Source organism: Manacus candei, unplaced genomic scaffold, assembly GCF_025592945.1.
Source record: "Manacus candei isolate 608988 ecotype Guabito, Panama unplaced genomic scaffold, ASM2559294v1 h1tg000069l, whole genome shotgun sequence".
In the NCBI taxonomy this organism is placed as follows: Eukaryota; Metazoa; Chordata; class Aves; order Passeriformes; family Pipridae; genus Manacus; species Manacus candei.
In genome coordinates, this window is record NW_026138117.1 from 3997488 (window position 1) to 4017505 (window position 20018).

At 41.9% G+C, this 20018-nt stretch overlaps 1 protein-coding gene across 3 annotated transcripts in view; it reads right to left on the bottom strand.

Annotated features, from left to right (window-relative positions):
- Positions 1 to 20018, bottom strand: part of AFF3 (ALF transcription elongation factor 3) — a 333159-nt gene that overhangs the window by 82793 nt on the left and 230348 nt on the right. For 2 of the 3 annotated variants that reach the window (XR_007907616.1, XM_051806788.1), the window contains exons 8-9: positions 16502 to 16553; positions 1596 to 1636 (exon numbers count right to left, since the gene is read on the bottom strand). Coding sequence is in view for 2 of the 3 variants with exons in the window: in XM_051806788.1 (XP_051662748.1) it covers positions 1596 to 1636; positions 16502 to 16553 (93 nt within the window). In the remaining variant the exon portion in view is untranslated. The remainder of the gene's footprint in view (positions 1 to 1595; positions 1637 to 16501; positions 16554 to 20018) is intronic. The other variant, XM_051806789.1, reaches the window with a different exon arrangement.

A 20018-nucleotide genomic window follows, 5' to 3' on the forward strand; every position in this document is an offset into this window, starting at 1 on the left:
CCTTTTTGCCCTGTGGATGAGGGCAGTCTGTGTCCAGCTCCCTCACCACCTTCCATGAGGTAGGGACCATCTGTCCATCACCACCACTTTTCTTCCTAGGGGAGACAGAAAGTGAGCTGCAGGGTTTGGGGCTTGTTAGTTACCTCCAGGGGCAGTTCTGTAGAAATGTTCCTCATTCAGCTCAGGGGAAGGATACTGAGAAAAAAATCCCCGTGTTTCCTTTGGTCATGGTATTGTCCCCACCAAAAGCAAAATCTGCTTTGCCTTAGGGGTGAGTTTGCACACCTCCAGGGAGAGGGGCATAATGCTGACTCCAACTCCTCTTTGTTTCACATTCATTCCAGTTACAGCAAATACTTCTGTGCCCTACAACCGTGCCAGCAATTTCACCAGCATCCCATACATTTCACTGGGGAATTTTTTTTTCCTTAAAGGGGGGGCAAAAAATTCTAAACAAAACTGTGTTTGTAAATTTGGGAAGGGAAAGTCGATAATTTTGGCGGTCTTAGCCTCTGAGCAGAGAGAAATGTTATTCATCCATGCACAACATATAATTCAGCCTAAGTGACAGGCTCTGCTCTGGAGAAATCCTGGCCTGAGCTGGCTTCCAGAGTCAATTACCGCTTATTCCCAGGGAGGCGGGGGGCTGGGGGCCAGACGGAGCAGAGGGGGCTGCCAACAAGGCATGGGGAAATTTACTCTGTGTCAGCCTGCATGACACAGTACCTCATTTGTGGAAAAATGTAAATCTGCTAGTTCTTTTTCACAGGCACTAAAATGTACAGTCTCTCCTCCCCCTTCCCTCCCCCATTTCCCAAAACTGGAAAAGAAATCAGGACCGTCTTAGAAAGCTACCTTATGTTTCAATCAATCCTCTTTCATAAAAGTCATTTAAGGTAAATACCTGTGCAGACCTACAGCCCAACTATAACATTTACTATGGCCCAAATCCTGAATTCCTCACTTGGACAAGTTTCCCACTGAAGTTAATGGATTTTTGCTTGAAAAAGAGCTGAGTAAAACCTGAACACTGTCTAAGGATTAGATCCCCTGCTTATCTGCCTGGAGCACTGCTGCGGTTCCAGAAGAAGTGAAAAAATTAATTAAATTCCTCCAAAATACCAATCCCTTAAAACTTAAGGGCTAAAAAAGGGCATTGTTTTTGTGCATAAACCATATAGAGGATCTCATCAAAAGAAGTGTAATTCCCAGAGAAAGGATTTGGAAAAAGTCAAAAGAGAACATCTCGGAATAAATGAAGTACTTATTGCTGAAAAATGAGCTCAGATATATCTCAGCAAACTCTAAAGCTCAGAATTTACTGCATCATTCATGCCTTCTCCAGTAAGTTTCTTATCTCTTGTTTGGTATCACAACAAGGCATTCTGCATACTCTGTATGAAATACAACAAGACCGTGATTTTTTGCAGTAATAAACTCTACACATGCATGACAAATCCAAGCATGCAAAATGTTTAACATCCCAGTTCACAGATACTTTGGGGACAAAATCCGATTATGAGTTATATGCCACAATAAATAGGGCTCAACGTTTCATAAAGCAATTTATAGTTCATAAAAATGACAAAATGTACCTGTCAGATAGAACGCGGAGAGCAGATCTCTGTGCTGCCTGCTGGAAGAAAGGGCAGAGATGTTTATTTTATATTCTGACTTGAAAATTACGAGCACAATCAACACTTTAAAAAATGCATTACACACATTTTTGTCATGTGTCCAAAATGTTAAAGTACAAGCAAAGTAGCAGAGAGTCTATAGTCAAATGGCATTCCAGTCTAGTAAATGTAAGAACACTTTGTTTAAAATGCCAAAACCCAGAAGATTGTCAAAGCACTGCATGGTATTTGAGGTCTGAACTACTCATTTACACAATTTTTTCTGCGGGTCCCTGAAAACTCGCCAGGGCTTGGTTCTCTGCTTTCCCCTCTCCCCGCTTCCGCACTCCCACTCCCTCTCCTTTACCATTAGTCTCCTCCCATTCTTCCACAGAAACAAACATCACATATTTTGTTCCATTTGCGATGAATTATAAATTTTGCAAAGCTTGCCAGAGCTGCTGCAGACTTCTCCTGAGTGCTGCCATGTTAATCTGCTGGCAGCGTTTGCCTACACAGTACAGGATTGACCTGTTGCTGGTTTGCTCTTCAGTTTTTGCCTAGTACAACTCTTTCGATGGGGTGGGGAAGCATGATGCTTTTTCTTGTGTTAACCAGAAGGTCTGGGAATAGAAATTGTAGCCTCTCAAGTTTAATAGGACTCCCAAGCCTATCCCTGAGCTAGTTTGCCACTTTATTATTATTATTCTTTCCCCTCCTTCAATCACTTCAAGTGATGTGATTCATGGCTTTGGCACAGTAACCAGCTGCTAAGCAAAGATGAAATCCATAACATTTTGAAAATCCGCCTTAAAGCCTTCATTCTACTTGGAGCTGTCCAGAGTGTCCTCTTCCCAGCTGTACCTGTCCAGGCTGTGCCTCACATGGCACAGAAGGTACACAGAGCTAAGAATGACTTATGGAGACTCAAGGGGCAGGGAATTAAACATCGATTTTCTCATTGCAGTTACTAGTAAATACGTTTTGAAACTGTTCTTCTTGGCTTTCCAGGCTGGGGGCTGCATCCTTATTCCCAAAAGAGGTAGATGGCTTACAGGCATCCTGCTCAGCACTAGAGAGCATGGAGGTAACCCTTCTGGATTGTCAAAATGTTTCTGACAGGTTGCAAAGGAAAACTTGATAGAACCTGATTTGTGGTTGCAGTTATGTTGCATTTCACAAAAAAGGTGTGAAAAGATCCTCAGAACGGATCCCTGAAGATCTGACAGGAGTGGGAAGAGTTTCCAGTTGATTTTTGAATCAGTATTTCTGCTCTGTGAAGTTTCTGGAATAACTTGTGCCTCCTGGGTTCCCTGGGGTGATGTAGTTTGCCATGTGCCACATATCAAATTGTCAGAAGACAGAGTGGAATGGCTTGCAGGAGGGTTTTTCCTTAGTGTTGACCTTCTGCAGTGGGCAGAGAACCTGTGGGAAGGGCTTGGAAAGTCCTACCACCTCAGCAGGAGTGTGCCATGAACACACTGTTTTCAGTGTTAGGAAAATAATATGGTGAGTCTGGTATTTTTCACTGTTTCCAGTAGGTCATACTATTTGCATGCTCTTTAGATACACCACCATCCATGCCATCCAGCCACTGAGTACGGGACAGTCTTTAAATAGAGAGCTGCCACTCTCCAGTCCAATGGGGTGGCATCATTCTTCCTATCTCCTCCCCAAAAGGCCTCATTAGGACAATTTCATCTCACGTCTTGCACACAAGCACAGGAGAGACCCAGATCTTAGATTTCAGAATGACTTACGGCTTAACCTCTTCTTTAACACCCTGGGTCAACACAGGTTCCCCTCCTCCCACACCTAATCACCCTCACTAGCAGGAAGCTATGTGCATTTGGAGTTTCAAGTTGCGCAGCTTTGATGCTGAGGCTTGTGCTATGTTACACTTTTGCCTGCAAAACTCAGGAGCCTCCTTGCACTATCAGAGCCCTTTTCCATGGCCAAGTTGTGCAGACACCATTCATTCAGGTCACCTCTCCTTCTCCTCTTCCACCAGCAGCTAGGGCTAGTCTTTCCCTCACATGCAGCCACTACGTGGCAGTGCTGTTTAAGCCGCTTACCATGTTTCCCACTCTTGGCTCAGGTCACCACAGGTGCTCATGTGGTTGTACAATACAATAGGTTGGAAAACTGATTCAGCCAAAAAAGAACAGTTTTCCTAATTTACGCCCCCCCCTTCATTTCCCCCTTATTATTTTTAATCTGCATCACTTTTCTGAGCTGCTTCCCCAGGGAGAGGATGTCACATCACAGGGTGCAGTGTGAGAATAGGAATGGGATCATGGGGGTAGTGCAGCAGAGACCTTTGCTGCTGATGTATGGTCATGTCCATCAGCAGGGTTGCTTTCACCTGACATCAATTCCACTCCTGTCTGGAGCTGCAGAGCACTCCTGGAGCAAGGCACATGGTGTCTGTGGTAGCCAGAAGGCACTGAAGTGTGCCCTGCAGCCACAGGCTTCATGGACATTGCAGAGACCTCAGGAAAGCAAAAATGGACTTTGATGACACTAAAAACCCCTAACATGGGATGTAGGGTTCATATCACTGTTCTATTTCCCTAAAATCCCTAATTTTGAGAGGGAGAAGTGCTGGATACTTTCTCTTCCAGGCTTGAGGAAAGCTGCCCTCAAGAGGGAAGAGGAGAAGACTTTTATTGTGCTAATTGAGCCAGGACACATGGTGTGGGACTGCAGCCTCAAGTGCCAATCTTCAGTTTCCAGCTTGGTGCATCCAGTTGCTGACAGCTTTGAAAAGATGATTCCCTTCTGGGCAAGAAAGTGAGTTCAGATGACAGGCAGGGCAGCAGAGAGAAGTGCACAAATGCTTTTCAGTGAGATCATTCTACTTTTTCAATTACCCTCTCATTTTAAGTCCTTTAATAAATATCCTTCTTCACCAAGATGCAATGCAGATTGCATGGGGTGCCTCAGTCTTTGCCTGGTGGTCACACATTCTCTAAATGAGACTATTGATTTCTTTCTTACAGTCAAAATACAACCATGTTTGATTGCATATTTGTGTGACTCCCTGAGTTGGTAATGGCCCCATTTCTAAATGATGGGGGAATAAGATCCAGTCACAAGTTTATTCTTCCTCCCTGGAGAAACAGATCTATTGCCTGCAATGAAAGGCAGTTAGCAACTATCCAGCAATTTTAATTCTAGCCTATATTGCTTCCCTCTCCTGGAGAAAGTGAGCTGTTGTAATTAAAGGTAGTTAGCAGTTCCCTAGCAAGTATAAATACTTGCAGCCACTAATTACAGTCTGCTCTCCTGTTCCCCTGCCACAAGACTAGGCTGCTCAACTTAGGGGGAAATATGTGCCCTCACTTCTTGCTAACCGTTTTTTTGTGACCCCATTCAAATTCATTCCTGAATCCCCATGGAGGTAATGACCCATAGTTTGAGAAACTCATGACTACAGAAACAGCTCTTTGTGATTTATTATATTTATAATATGTTGGTATTATCTATCTAACAATGTAAGCAAAAGGATGGTACTTAGTATCATATACTGCCTGCCTATTTTTTTAATAGCTAGATTTTGATTGTGCTATTTAATTTGCATTTTATTTTACATCATTAACAACTTTACTGAGGCCAACTCATCATCCAGCAAGAAAGATGAGAATATGTTCTACAGTCTTTGTTATTCCTGGAAGTAAGTGACTGTACTGGTTACAGAAATCAGGGATAAGAAATAATGTTGAAGTTCAATATTGGTGACAGAATTTAAATATCTCCAAGACTTATCACTGTAAAGTGCTTTATGGGAAGCTTAATATTCTCTTGATAAGTGGCTGAGTGTATTCACCAGCAATGAATATAAACCTGAATTTTCAGTTCTTGGACTCAGAGGGGTTACCAATGGAGGAAGGTTCTCCTCAATATGAAAATGGATGTTGGAGGCCAACTTACCACATAATAACTTTAATGCTGAGTAGGAAGCAGGGAAGGGAAAAAAATAACCACTCAGGTTAGAGAAACCAGCCACAGTAAATGAGATGAATTATGCTGTTTCACTACATCAAGTTGCAAATTACAGGATACTGGCTGGTTAGACTTCTCTGACTCTCACCCAAGTTGGTTCAAATACATTTAGGGCAGACTTTCATTGATCTGCCTATAGTCCATTAATCATTCACTAAAGATTCTAGCTGTACTCCAAGACTGCTAGGACAAACCAAGTTTTCAGCCGGCAGTAATCATGGTCAGGTTCTCGATATCCAGAGGTTTCATCTCCTTTCTCCATCCCTTATTGTAATGAGCCAGAGCTTGGGAACATATTCAGGTTTCAGTGTGTGTTAAATGAGCTACCAAAATTAGCTTAAAGTGTCACAAGTTGCAATCTGTTGTTGAAGGGAAATCAGAGAGGAAATTGAATACTTTTATTGTAATTGGGACTAAGCAGTGAGCAGAACGGGTTGAATACAGCTATTGAGATGGAGATACAGAAGTGTTAAGAGTGGTCCCCAGAAACCCCTCTTTTTTTTTTTTTATTTATTTGTTATAAAAGGATTGTTTCATAAACTGCTGGGCTCACAAGCATTTTGGGATAAGAAACAAATGAGAGAACTATTGAAGTATGTTCTGCTGGGCTTGGAAGACTGTCTTGGAGGCACTGCAGGCTGACTGTGGATGCATTTTCCTATACTTCACCCATGGCAGCTTTGGCAAATAAAAGCCAATAAATTCACTGTTGGCAGATTCAGAGATTTTGCTTTCCATTTTGCCTGTTCTGTGGATTAACTGCTGTTATCGTGGGACAGCTCTGCTACAGCGATTGTATGGAGTTACACGAGCTATACCAGAGACTTCAGTGAGATGGCACAGGGGTACACATGGTGAGAATTCGAACCATTTCTTTGGTGACAGTGTAGCAATACGTGCTGCCTGTTCATGAGTAAATAGCATTGCTTCTGGAGGATTTTGTTTTCTTCCTTGGGTGGTAGGTGCTGCTCTGGAACTGTGCAGTGAACCATTTATGCTCTAAGTCATATTATCAACCACCCAGAGTTTTGGATGTCACCCTGTCTTGGACCACAGTTGGTGAGCTGTAGACACGCTTTTTCCAAGCCAAGATTAAGGGAAGATGTCATTACTATATACTGCCATTTGGGAACCAGACCAGAAAGAATGCTTTTATATCTGTCTTCTTTCACGTCTCACTCTTCATATGTCTTCCATGTTGATTCTGTTTTAATTTCCTAAGGTTTTGTTTGTTTTAGCTTAAGTGCAGTTTATTCCTAAGCTGGCAAAGCTGGGAAGAAAATTTTGTGAAGGGCACAACCTCATTGCATGCTGTAACTCGGGCTATAGGATTCTCCAGAGCTTTTTGTCTGCTTCAGATCTGGATGCTGTTGTGGACCCAGAGCAAAACTTCTGGATAATCCTCTTATAGTGAACCCACCTCAGTCCAACCACACGCACAGTTTTTCACCTTCTGTGTTAAGATGTGAGGTTAGTTTAACTCTGTTTATAAACATCTTCTTGTGCTAAAGTTAGACCATTGCCTCTGAGACAGAGTGGCCTTCCAGCCTCATAGCTCCTCTCCCTGGGTAGGTGTTTATAGACTGTGATCAAGTCAGCCACTGGCCCCGCTTCAGACAAGCTCAGCTCATTGTGTGGGTATCTTTCACTCCAAGGCATGTTTTCTGAACATGTTAAGCACCATTCTCCCTCATCTTGAAACCCTGTCCAGTTTTTGGTGTTCTCCTTGAAGAGTGCAGAGCTGCACAGCGTTGCAATGATGCTCTCTCTCATCAGGGCTGAAAACAGGTTAATGAAAACCTCTTGCACCTACAGACTTGCCCTGTTTAAATGCTCATGACTATCTTGTGGCCACAAGAAGTTGCCTGAGGAGCTCAGCTCAGGCAATTTATCATAAGTGATTCCTAACATGCCCTCTCTCACTGCATTATTCTGTACTACTCACTGTTCCTAGGGGTTTTGTTTGAGGATTGTCTTCCAGTGTGGATTTCTGGGGGATTTACAATCACATGTAAACTGCGGCTTGAGTGTTTCTCTGTAAATCTGCAATATAAATGTATGAATGTGATTTTCACTGTCTGGTTCATATTTTCATAAGATTTACAGGCTGTAAGATTTAAAAGGGTCTCCCTTCCTTCCCATTTTGGAGTTGGTTATCATCAGAGCCACATCTTTTAAAAAACTGTAAAACTCGTTCTGGATTTCATGATTTCTCTGGGCCTTTCAACACCTCAGTACCCATTTTTCACCCTGGAGTTTTATTATTATATTTTTGGCATACATTGTTCTTTCTCTTCTACTTTGCTCATTAATCCCTATTAATCTTCAGTGGCAACACAGTCTAGTGACTTGAACATGGCACCTGGGAGTGAGAGACCCAAGCACTAATCCTGATTTTGCAGCTGACTTGCCATGTGGCTTCAAACAAGCCACATCTCAGTCTCAGTCTCCCTTGTCAGTTCTACAGAGACAATAATTCTTGCTTAGCTCTACCTAAATACCTCTCAGGGGCATTGCATTAAGCAGTTAATTCTTGTTAAGTGATTTGGATCTCCAAATTGATGTATAATCAGCATGGGTATTAACCATACAGAGAATTTTTCAGATCTGTAAATGCTGAGTCTTCTGTCCTGCATCTGTTCAGATTTTTCCTGCAGTCTGACCACAACAACCATGCAGGGTTTCAGTGCAGATGAGTTAACTTTAATCTTTTTCAGTGGAGATGAGCAGAAGAAAAATCCTTGGTATTTTACATTAATAAAATGGTTAATTTCCAATGCCACTGGAGGAAGGTCTCAGTCATTGCAAACAAAGCAATGGAACACCTCCTCTGTCTTCACAGAAGTAGTCTCCTTATCCAGGAAAAAGTAACTTGGTTGAAGTGGTGCTAGCATTTAGGATATCACAGACAAAAGTTGCCAGTGTTGTGCCACAGGCTTTACAAGATTTATTGGGAAGTCTGAAAGCTCAGAAATTAAAGCAGGTTTTTTTTTCCCCACAAAAGTCCATATATGTGAAAATAGGTGAAATACAAGCCTAAATTCCCCAAATAGTGGTAACTCTTCCCAGGGATGTGCTATGTCAACCACCTAAGATGCATTTGCTACTACCCAAGTATCTGCTTGGATTGTGCTAGGAAATAAAAAAGAAAACGGGGTAACATCCTAGGTTGATTGAAATGAGTGGCTAAACTCTCAATGACCTCAGAGGAGACAGATTTCATCCTAGGTGCAGGAGAAATTGTGGCAATGGTTCCTTAGCCTCTTTTTCTTAAATGCTAGTTTTGATGGATTGACTGCTGCGTCTTTTTACTTATTTCTCATCATGTTCTAATATAGCTGCTACTTTCTTTATAATGTCCTTTTCCCCTGCAGTTTCTTTTCTTCATTAATTTCTTTTTTATTCCCTTAATCCCTTTCTCCTTTTGTGTTCATTTTGTTTTCTGACATGCTCTCAGATGCCTCTTTCTCTGTGTCTGTTGCCATCCATCTCTGTGCGCCACATCTCCTCCACACAGCTTCTCATGCTGACACTACCCCAGTCTGAGATGAAAGGCCAAGGGGAGTGAAGTGAGCCTGACCTTCTGCCTTGCAGGAAGCAACAGGCAGCTCCTAGAGAGGCTGGGAATCTGTGTTTGTGTGCATTCATGAGCATGTGCCCACGTGTGAGAGAGATACAAAACAGGGTGCGTTCTCCTCTTACACTTTTTAATAGCTGCAGTATTACAAATGGCACTTATTTGTGCTCTAAATTATTTGTGACTGCTGGTTATTTAACCGTTCTCTTAAAGGCACACTGGAATGAATCTGCCTGAAGGCAAACAGACGCTCTGCGGCCACGTTTGAGTGGCGCGTGGGCTGGAGGGCTCACGAGAGATGGGGACAAGGGAAAGACAGCCTGGATATGTGGGATCGAATCCTTTGTTACGCCTCAAGTTAGCCAACAATTCTGAATTGATTGCACTGGGATATGTTCCCATCCCAGTCAAAACAGATGCTCGAACAGCAATTCCAGTTCACAAGGGGGAAAAGTTCTAACCAAAGACTTCAAGAAGATGAGGTTAAGGATGTTATGGTAGATACAGAGAGAAACTGTTAGTCTTGGGAAAAGGGGATACCAGTGGAAAAGGGCAAGCTTTGGAGATCTACTAAAACTTAGCTTAGTGTACTTTATTTTCCTGTCTATTTTTAGAGGTTTGCTATTGAGGAGCATGGAGATCAGTGTGCTGTGTTCAAATGTTCCCAAATTTTGGGCACGTCCAAGAACCAAGTTGATCTCTAACCTTTTTCACTGTCATTCATGGTGGTGGCATTCAAATTTAGAGCTTGATCCTGCCTGCCAGACATTGAATCTGACTTTGTAAGACAGTCAGTGATGTGAGCCAAGTTTGGCAGGACAAGACTGAGCTCTTATTTTGTTTCATCTGACAGTTTCAGTGAGGCAATCTTGGTCTTCTTGTCATGCCTTGTGGAAGTGCAAATTTAGATGTCACAGAGATTTTAAAATAAGAGCTGGCAAACCACAAAAAAGAATTTGGCTCAGCTGGCTTAAATCTTACTCTGGATTCTAGCGAAGTTGGATACCAAAAGGATTGCTTCTTTAATACATAGGAAATAATAGACTTACTTAAGTAAGGCTGTTACAGTGGCTGTTCCTCCAGTTTAAAAACACACTCACGTTATAGTGACAGGGGGCTGAACAGAACATTTGGATTAAGTAAAAAACAACCTGAAGTGTTGGCTATTCTTTTACCCAAAACTTAATTTTTCCACTTTTGCTTATCTTTGATTTGTGCAGTTTTGGTTGCAGTCAGATTCTTATGTACCCATGAAATAAGTGTTCTGTGCTCAGTGGTGTGAGAAACTTCTCACCACAAAGATTTTTTTCCTCAAAGTTTATCAGAGCATTTTTTGAGGGAAAAATCATTTCCAGAAATGATGCAGGCTCTGTGCTTTTTCTTTTTTTTTTCCAGGACTGAATGTTCTCATCTCCTTTTTTCACTCATTTTCCCTTCTGATCAAGCATCAAGTATTGCACTGATGAAGAAGGGAATAAAAGGGAGTACAACAATAAAATGACTTAATGTGGTTAAAATATTTGGACATGGCATATGTGAATGCAATTAGCACTATCTAACAGTAGTTCTAATGATGAACAGGGTTATGCAGTGGTGTGTTACAATTTTTCCATATAACTCTTCTCTCTAGACATACCTTCCTTGATGCTCTGCTGAGCTGATCTTTGTCTTCAGAAAGTGCTGTCCTAACAGAGGTCTTAAAAAAGAAAGCTTTGCTTCTTTTTCAATTTGTTTCAGAATTCATTACAGATGCCTTCACATTAGCTGGAATATCACATTTCATAGGTAGAAGTACTGCTTCTAAAGTCTCTACTAAGAATTATTCCTTCTGGAAGAAGGTAGATGCATGACTGTTCATTTCAGGATAATTTTCATCTTACTGTTGATTATCAGTCCATATCCAGAATTGAGAGGGAAAAGTTCTACATATTAAACAGATTGTCTTAACATACATTCTTACTCACTTGTTTCTGAGTACCACTAAGGAAATGAAACAAGATTTTATGATTTAAAAAAATTAATAATTTCCTAATGCTACTTATGTAGGCACATGGCCACACCAATTGCCACTGACCACATAGATGGACCTTTGTCCTGTTGCAATGACAGGACAGATTTGGCTTGTCTGAAATGTCTGTGCTGCAGACAGTCCTACCGGAAAGATGCATTTCCAGTGATGAGCCTCGGTAACCCTCAGGGCATACGCGATGGAAAAGAAATGTAGGAAAAGAAATGGGGAGCTGTGGGTGTAAACTCAACATCAGTTTTCATGGCTCAACCATGGCCAGGGTGATAATGAAGCATGGACAGGTCTCCCAGGTCCAGCAACCCACCCTCACTGTCCCTAGGCTGCCATGGGAGGCAACCCCAGGATCCTCATGAGGGCACCAGGCTGGGTGGGCTGCCATCACCCTGTGGGGCTTTGGGTGGCCAGCCAGACCAAACTGACAAGACTTTTATGTTACTGTCCTGAAGCTGTGAACTTTCTTGAGGCTGCTCTTCCCCCGAGGTCTCCTGTGAAATCACATGGCTTTCTGTTTGCCTTGGCTTGCCTGTGGAGGGGCTGGTTTTGCTCACACCACTCAGACCCCACAGGGCCAGTCTGTACCTGTCCCTTTTGAGGAGGGCAGCTGCTTGCAGGCAAATGCTGCCTGCTCTCTTCCTTCAGTGCAGGGCACATGAGCAAAATCAAGGAACCTGAGAGGATTGATTGCTGCCTCCCTGTGCACTCTGTGGGGGGGCATTTTTAGCTCCCACATCTACCTGCTCACACAGGAGCATAGTCATACTGCTCTTTTTTCTTTGAAAAAAAAAAAAAGAGTATTAAAGTTGTGTCTTCCCTTTTGAGATCAGCCAGGGCTGGAGTGCAGAGCCATGTTCCTGGGAGTGTGTTATGATTGCTTCTTCAACTTCTGTTTATACAATTTTACAAAATTTTGGCAGGAATCAAGAGCACATACCAGGGTGTTGGCTTTTATGAATCCCATGGGATGTGAAAGTCAAGCTGACTCGATGAACTTTGGTTACATATTCCACACAAGCACAATGACTCTATTTATTCAGACTTGGCAGCCAGAATGCAGATTGACTCTGTGGGTAATAAATTTTCACAGCCACAAAACTTCAGCAGTAACCAACCTGATCCTGCACAGAAAAAAATGCATACAAGGAAACAGACTTGGGTTGCAAAAATATGTTAGATTATTATTCCATGTATGCGTACCAGTCAGTTAATTTATTTGGCTATTGAGTGACATGAATTGCACAGATGATGCCAGGGATCTTTTTCCCCTTAAAAGAACTACTTTCTACTACAAAATGTTCATGCTGTAAAAGGACAAGTGGGGGGGAAAAAGAGAATAGTTCATATTACAATTGACAATCTCCTTTCAATATTTCACCCAAGACTGATATAAGTTATCCAGTGACCTCTATGGAGAAGAGCAGGGTATATTATAATGGGGACTGTTTCATGTGCTATGCCACACTTCAAAGAACCAAAAGGCAATAACCACTACAATTCAGCACTCTGAACAATCTTAAGTACAATTTTGACACCTTCATGCTACAAAGCTTCAGATGCTTTCTGGGAGAGATGATGATGAAATTATTACTCTATGTGTTATAAATCAAAATGAATTGGCTCTTTAACTTGCAGATTTATGTTAACTACCTTGGTATCTGTTAATTGCATGCTCTTCAGATATTGATTGAGGATTAAAAAGTGTATTTTCTTCAATCTGTGTGGTGTAAAATATGCCAACAGGAAATTTTCTCTCTGCATATTAGATCCTATGATCACTGCCTGTAAAATTGAAATGATCAGATTAAATGGATAAACTATGCTCATTAAAGAGGAAAAATACATTTATGTAATTAAAATTAAGAGACTAATATGTGTGGATAATATAATTACTGTGGGTGCACACATACTCAGCTCAAACCAAGCCTCTTTTTCTTTTCCTGGGTCTGTGAATCTTACTACCTTAATTGCTGGTACAGAGGGAAGGGCTGGGAATGCTTTGCCCACTGCAGTCTTGAAGCACTTAATCATGTCTCTGTCTTGCATTTGGCCTCCCTCATCCATGGCTCACATTCCTTGGGTCAGTCACAGCCCTTCAAATGCCAGCCCTGGGAGCACAGAAGCACCTTTGCATTGCTTCAGAAACTTCCTGTTTGCTGCTTGGCAATTTCAGATGTAAATGCAAAATCTCCTCCAAAGCTTTCAAAGTCTTTCCCCTAAACTTCTCCATTTATAAATCAGCGAAATGAAAAGCTTCCCAGTTTTTGTACAGCTCACCTTCAGCTCTTTGAGAAACTGGACTAATTGAATGAGTCTGACTGCTCAAAGGTTAACGAATTACATGAGGAATATCTGGGAATGCCTCATGTGCTGTTCCTATCAATTTATCTTTGGTTTCTTTCTTTACTGTTCCCAAGCTCAGGAGATAGGAGACTAAAGAGCCTCTGAGTTAGGAAGTAAAAGGAAACAAGTTCTCCTACTGACATTTAAACACAGATCCATGTTCCCATCTGAGCGTTTGATGGCAGAGAGGGTCTGTGTTATTCTTTTTTGGGTCTATTTCCTGCTAGGTGGATGAAAACGTAGTGTTTTGTTTATCCACCAGGCATATTTATTTAGGACTGTTCTTTAAGCAAACCTGCAAGTCTCAGCTGAAGTTCTGCAAAGCATTTCATAGAGCAGGAGCCAGCCTGTGCCTCTGGAAGATCTTTGTCTGTAGGGTCAAGTCAGAAAAAAAATGTGACTAGGAAAGGGGACCAAATAACTAAGTAATCTCCGAAGGCTGCTCATGCTAAGGCCTGTGATGATTAGAAGTGAGTAATGGGATCTCAGCCCTGTTTTTTGCTGCATGGGTGGCAAGCTCTGTCTTGGCTCTGTGGAGCTTGTTTGAGCACTGAGGTGAAACACCCAGGCTTTATCAGCTGCAACTTAAAGCCCTGGTTTCCGAGGGGAGACCCTGCGTAGCACACATAACACTGAGCAATCCAAGCACATGGAAGATGTTAAAAATTATAAGTCATAGTGCTAAACCAAAGGCACCATGTGCGCATGCCTGAATAGCACTATTTTTCCACAATCCCTTCTTTGCCTAAACCTACTAATGTTCTTTATGCACAATAAACATTTTCACATGTCCTTTTCTGCTTGCTATGAAGCAAACTAGAATTTAATCTCTCTGGCTCTGCCAGCTTGTTCCACTCTGACATCCATTACTCAGGATCCCATCTCCCTGCCTGAAGGACAAACCATCTCTCCTGGCCACCCGCTCGCCCCTCCCCTCCCACTCAGCCCCTTGCTGGAAGCACCACGGCACATTGGTGTGCTATTGTTATTCTTCAGACATCCCTTCCGTCCCTCACTTTACTTTGCCCTATGCTGTCTATGAGCTGTATTTTAAACTATCTAGACAAGCAGGAAGAGTAATTAAATGTGAAGTGTTTCAGGATGAAATACGTTAAACAAAAAGAAATGGTATAAATATGTAAATAATCAAATCTACATGCTGAATCTTCTTAACACCAAGAAGTCTTGCTCAAAATAGATGAAAAAATGGTTTAGTATAAATATTAAAAAGTTTTGTTTTACCTGTTGTTTGGAATATATTGTAAAATAGAGACATCTAATAACAAGAGTTAAAGAAAACCCTGGAAGAGCTTCATGCCTACATACCTAGAATTATTTGTCTAAGATCCTGAATTTCAAGTCTAGATAACTCTACCCATGACTGAAATAATCATATTTGAAACTGGCCTGATTTAACTCCAGCCAGCAACGAAGTACCATGCAGCCAGTTGCTCACTCCCCCCACCCCAGTGGGATGGGGAGGAGAGGCAGAAAAAATTATAAAGCTCCTGAGTTGATATAAAAACAGTTGAAATAAAATAGAGTTATAATATTACAGTAATAATTGCAATAAAAAGGGAGACAACAAAACCAGAAGAAATAAACCCCACGAAAGGACAAGAGATGCACAGTACTATTACCCAGCATCCAGTGACCAATGCCCAGCCCATTCCCAATCAGCGATTGGTGCCTCCCAGCCAACTCCCTCCAGTTCATGTACTGAACATGATGTTTCCCTTTCCAAAGGGAAATCCCTTTGGCCAGTTCAGGTCAGCTGTCCTGGCCATGATCTCTCACCAGCTCTCCAGCCTTTTGTGCACCTGCTCACTGGGAGAGAATGAGACAACGAAAAGTCCTTGACTTAGGGTAAGCACTGCTCAGCAACAACTGAGACATCAGTGAGTTATCAACATTATTCTCATACTGAATCCAAGTCACACTGTACCAGCTACTAGGAAGAAAACAAACTCCATCTCAGTCAAAACCAGGACAGAAAACCATGTTATATCCAAGTCTGGATCCATCTGTGAGATGCAACCAGGGGCAGTACTGCTCTTGTGTGGTGAAGGCACAGGACATGCATTTTAGGGCAAGAAGGAACCAAAGTGGCTCTTGGCCTCTCATCCCCAACCAAATCACCCATGCCAGTATACTGAGAAAGAGAGAGCATGGCATAGCACTGCTTGGCATAAAGGCACTCAGCTGGTCATGGGAAAGTCAAGATTCAGCCTTATTCTACTGAGTTCTTAATTATTTAGACAAAACACAGCAATAATTTAAGGAAAAACTGGGAGACACCTCCCAACAAAACCCAGCTCTCCTGACACATAGAAAAGTTCAGATGATGTATCTGCTGCCAGTCAGGTAGTCTGGGGTCTTTAAACACAGGCAATTGCCCTAGTTACTGTGTTACGGAGTGAACCAAATGCACAGCCAAGGCTTTTTCTCAGTTCCCTTCAGCTTTCTTAGCAAGCACGGACCATGCAGAGACAGAACCAAAAATACTCAGAGAAGAGACCAGGGCTGGGGGGATGCCAGAGGCAGGTAAAAGATAAGCAACCCAGCAGCTAATCCCTGAGGCCATCTCATGATTGCAAAAGTTTGGCTTGAACCCTTAATCCAGAATTCCAGTTTCTCCCCTCCTTGGCTGATCTTTAAAACAAAACAAATTCAAATCAGAAGGAAGCTGATACAAAAACCTTCTGGGTCACATGAAGGTAATAAATCAAGAGCAGTGCAGACTGTTCCCTACCAATCCTGCAGTTAGCACATGGAGCCTGGCTCCGAGAAGCAACATCTGTTACTCCAGTTACAGTACTGCCATGTATTTTGATAACCTCTATGTATGTTTTGAAAAAGCATTAGCAAAATATTTGCAGTAGCTCAGACTCGACATGAAACATGCTACAAGTGACATGCTAGTTGTCTGGTTCTTACCTGGTCATTCTCTTCTTCATCACTGCTTAACTTGAGGTCATCTTCTAGCATTCTGGAAAGTAAGCAGTAGAATAAATTGTAACTTACCAAAATGCTTTAGATCTGATGTTTTCTCAGAGCTACTGTAAACATTTAATAATTTAAATAGAAAGGAAATATATTTTATCCCAATAACTCTGTAACTGTGACACTGTATTTTTTTCTTATCCAGTTGCTATCAGCTAACTTCTTAATAAATTTCCTACTATTGCTGCCTAAAGGAAAATGTTTACTAGAGTAATAATGGACTTTGCAAAGATTCTTGCTATTACAAACACTGACAAGCAGTTTTTATATGCTAAAAATAATATTTTTGATGCTGACAGGTCAGTAATCTTTCTGCAAGGAAAATTTTTCTCCATTTGGCTTTGAGTTTACAAAACAGAAGTAGATGTTTACACTGGCAGTACTGCAGCAGAAAATAAGGTTCAGTGATGTTTCCCAAAGGCCACTTTTACTTTATTGCATGTTTGATGCAAAACTGACATTGACTGAAACAATTAAAACTAAAATATATTGTCTCCGCACGAGAGTATCCACAAGGATTTCACTGTCATGTAAACATAGAAAATAATGCATCTTTTCTAATGGGGATTTCATCCTCTCTTCCCATATCCTTTCCTCAACTTGCTTAAACTGGTTCACAAAGAAGAAGAATCTGTTTTTCCCTCCATGCATTTTTTTTTACAAGCTAAGGTTAACCAGCATTTAAAGGAGTTGAAGAGGTGCAAAGACTTCCCCCAGTGCTTAAAAGGTCTTCAATAATGGGACCTATTTTTGAAAAATACCTCTGTAATAATAGTAATAATTCAGAAAGTTGCTAATTTTTCTTGCATTCTGCGAAAAAAGAATCTGTAATTTCATCTCGACTCCAGAAGAAAGCTTGGGGAGCAATTCAAACACATCCTGTGACGTGGGTGGTCCCCGGAGTGTAAATATCTCAAGAAGACATATGTAGTAATTTCAAACCACCTCATTGTACTTGTGCCTAGATCTTCCAAGAGTGTGCCTGAAAAGCATGATTCTTACATGGGCAACATGGTGTGCTGTGTCTTGAAAGAGTGCTGAGACGAACCACCCTCTCCTCAGCTCCTTGCTGTACATAAAGTCTCTGCTTGTTGCTGCTGTCACAGCTGCTTCCCTATTTCCCCACGACACCTTTCAGGGAACGTAGGTGTATAAGAACAGGACTGGGGGTCAGAGCAGAAACTCCTGCTAGTTCATCTCATCTTGCTTCCCCACCCCCCCCCATTTCCTTCTGCTTGTGCCAAGATTTTTCTTCTGTAAAGTCAACATACTGAATTCAGCAAAATCTTATTGCAATGCAGACACCTCAAATATATAGGACACCCACTGAGTTAGAGGGACTTGACAATCTCACAGCAGGACTTGCTATGTTTTATCTGGAAGTATGTCTGCTGTTAGGAAAAAGTTCTCTCTGCCATCTCCCAAGTCAGCAAAAACTCTGATGGCCATATCAATACAGCCACTGACCCAGCTAACAAGCCCTGCTGAGAAGTGGGCAAACAGGATAGGTATGATGACAAAGGATATGGCTCCCAGGAACTAAACTATGTCAGAGAGGCAAAGTTTCCTGTAAGCACTGCAAGATCCACACTGGTTTTGGCTCCAACACTTACAGGGATTCAAACAACCTTATAATTGCTCATCTTTTTAGTTAGATCTCAGGGATCTCCCATCCCTGAGAAAACAGAGCTTGAAAACAGAAAGCTCAGATCTGATATTGGGCACTGGGTGACGAAATCTGCACTGATAGTGATTTAACCAGAAAGAGGTGTGCTTACTGTGTGAAAAGCAGAACAGCCAGGGTGTCACTGTCTGCTCTTCGCTCAACTGTACTTCTTTGCTGGCTGGACTTAAATCATGCCAGTTTGAGTGCATGAATGTGGTAGTTAAGAACAGTATTTTAGATTTAGCAATTTTGTTCTTCTCCTAAATGGAGGTGGGCAAATCAAAAGCGTATAATGAAATGTTCTGGATAGTTGTATGTATTTATTAGTGTCCTGGATTTTTGTATTAACATTTAAAAAAGTCTTTTGCGACCCTGTGATTAGAAGCAACTAGGATGATCTTCGAAGCCTTTGGGTTGTGTGGAAGTGTGCACTAAGGTATGCAGTCAGGTACCATCCACACAAAAGGAACAAGAAACCATGGCGCTGGCCCACTGAACTCTCCTTGCTTGTATGTTTTAGTCCGTCTTTATTTTCCCTGTCTGTTTCTCATTTCAGAAGCACTGCTCTCCAAGAAAAGCACTGCCTGCCTGGGGCTCATGGCCCCTGTTGGAACTACCATCAGCGTACAAACAAGCTCCTAACACCAGGGATAGGAAAAAGCAGGTCATCATAGAATGCTTGCTTGCTTTTTTACCCCAGAGTGGGACCTGGTCAGCCTGATCCATGTATTTGTCACAAGGATGTATCAGGTTAAGACAGCTTGCCAGTGTTGGGGTCTACCATGTAAAGGCAGGAGCTGAGCAGGTATAACCTCTCTGCCTGAAAGTCTTCACGGCTTCCCAGACTGCTTTCACTGTCAGGGAGGCCCTCAGCCTTCATCTACAAAGCTACAGCCAGAGCAGGACACACTGTCACCTGGCAGGTAATGCTGAAGTTGTCCTGGAGAGGGACACTCTTCAGACACCAGAGCAGCTCTCACAGCCCAGGCTGAAGCATACCTGGGGTGAGGAGGGCGCATTTGTGTTATAGGGATTCCAGTTTGCAGTAAGAGTCTTAAGTAGGCTAGATCACTTTTGAGTATGGATGCTTTTGAGGAATGTTTCTCCTTAACAGCTTGTGAAAATGATGATGGTTAAAAGAAAAAGCCCACAACTGGACCAGGAGACCCCACTTGAAGAGAGGGAGAACAGTAGAGAATAAGAATACTTTAAGCTGACAAGAGGTATTGCATTAATTTGTAATTTATCTGAAAAGCTCTTTGGCACAGATTCAGCACCAAATGAGCTTTGGTACACCCTGTGTTACCAGAGCACTTTAGATCATGTTTAAATCAACCCTTGCTCAGGACAGTATTTTTTTATGTATTCTGGCAAACTAGTACAAGGATGGACAAACATATACAAGCTCATGTGCAAACACAGCCTTTTCAACACAGACTATTTATAGCTATTTTCTATAACACCTTTTTCAGAATACACAAAATCCAGGCCAGTAAGTGACATCATCTATGAGCTTTCAGATTTTTTCAAATGGACCTGGCTTTGATGTACTTGGACACTGTAAGTAAATATAACTTCATAAACAAAAGCTAGAAAAATGAAGTGGTACTCAAAGCAGCTCTGAAAAACACACACCACCACTTAGGGCTTCTGCACTTGAAAAGAGTGCATACAGTCAGGAAGTCAGTTTGCAGAACCTAATTACACATTTTTAGAGAAATCTCTGTGAGGTCGTGGAGGTAGCGAGGGGTAGAAGGCTGAGGAGGGAGTGCTCACTGCACTCTA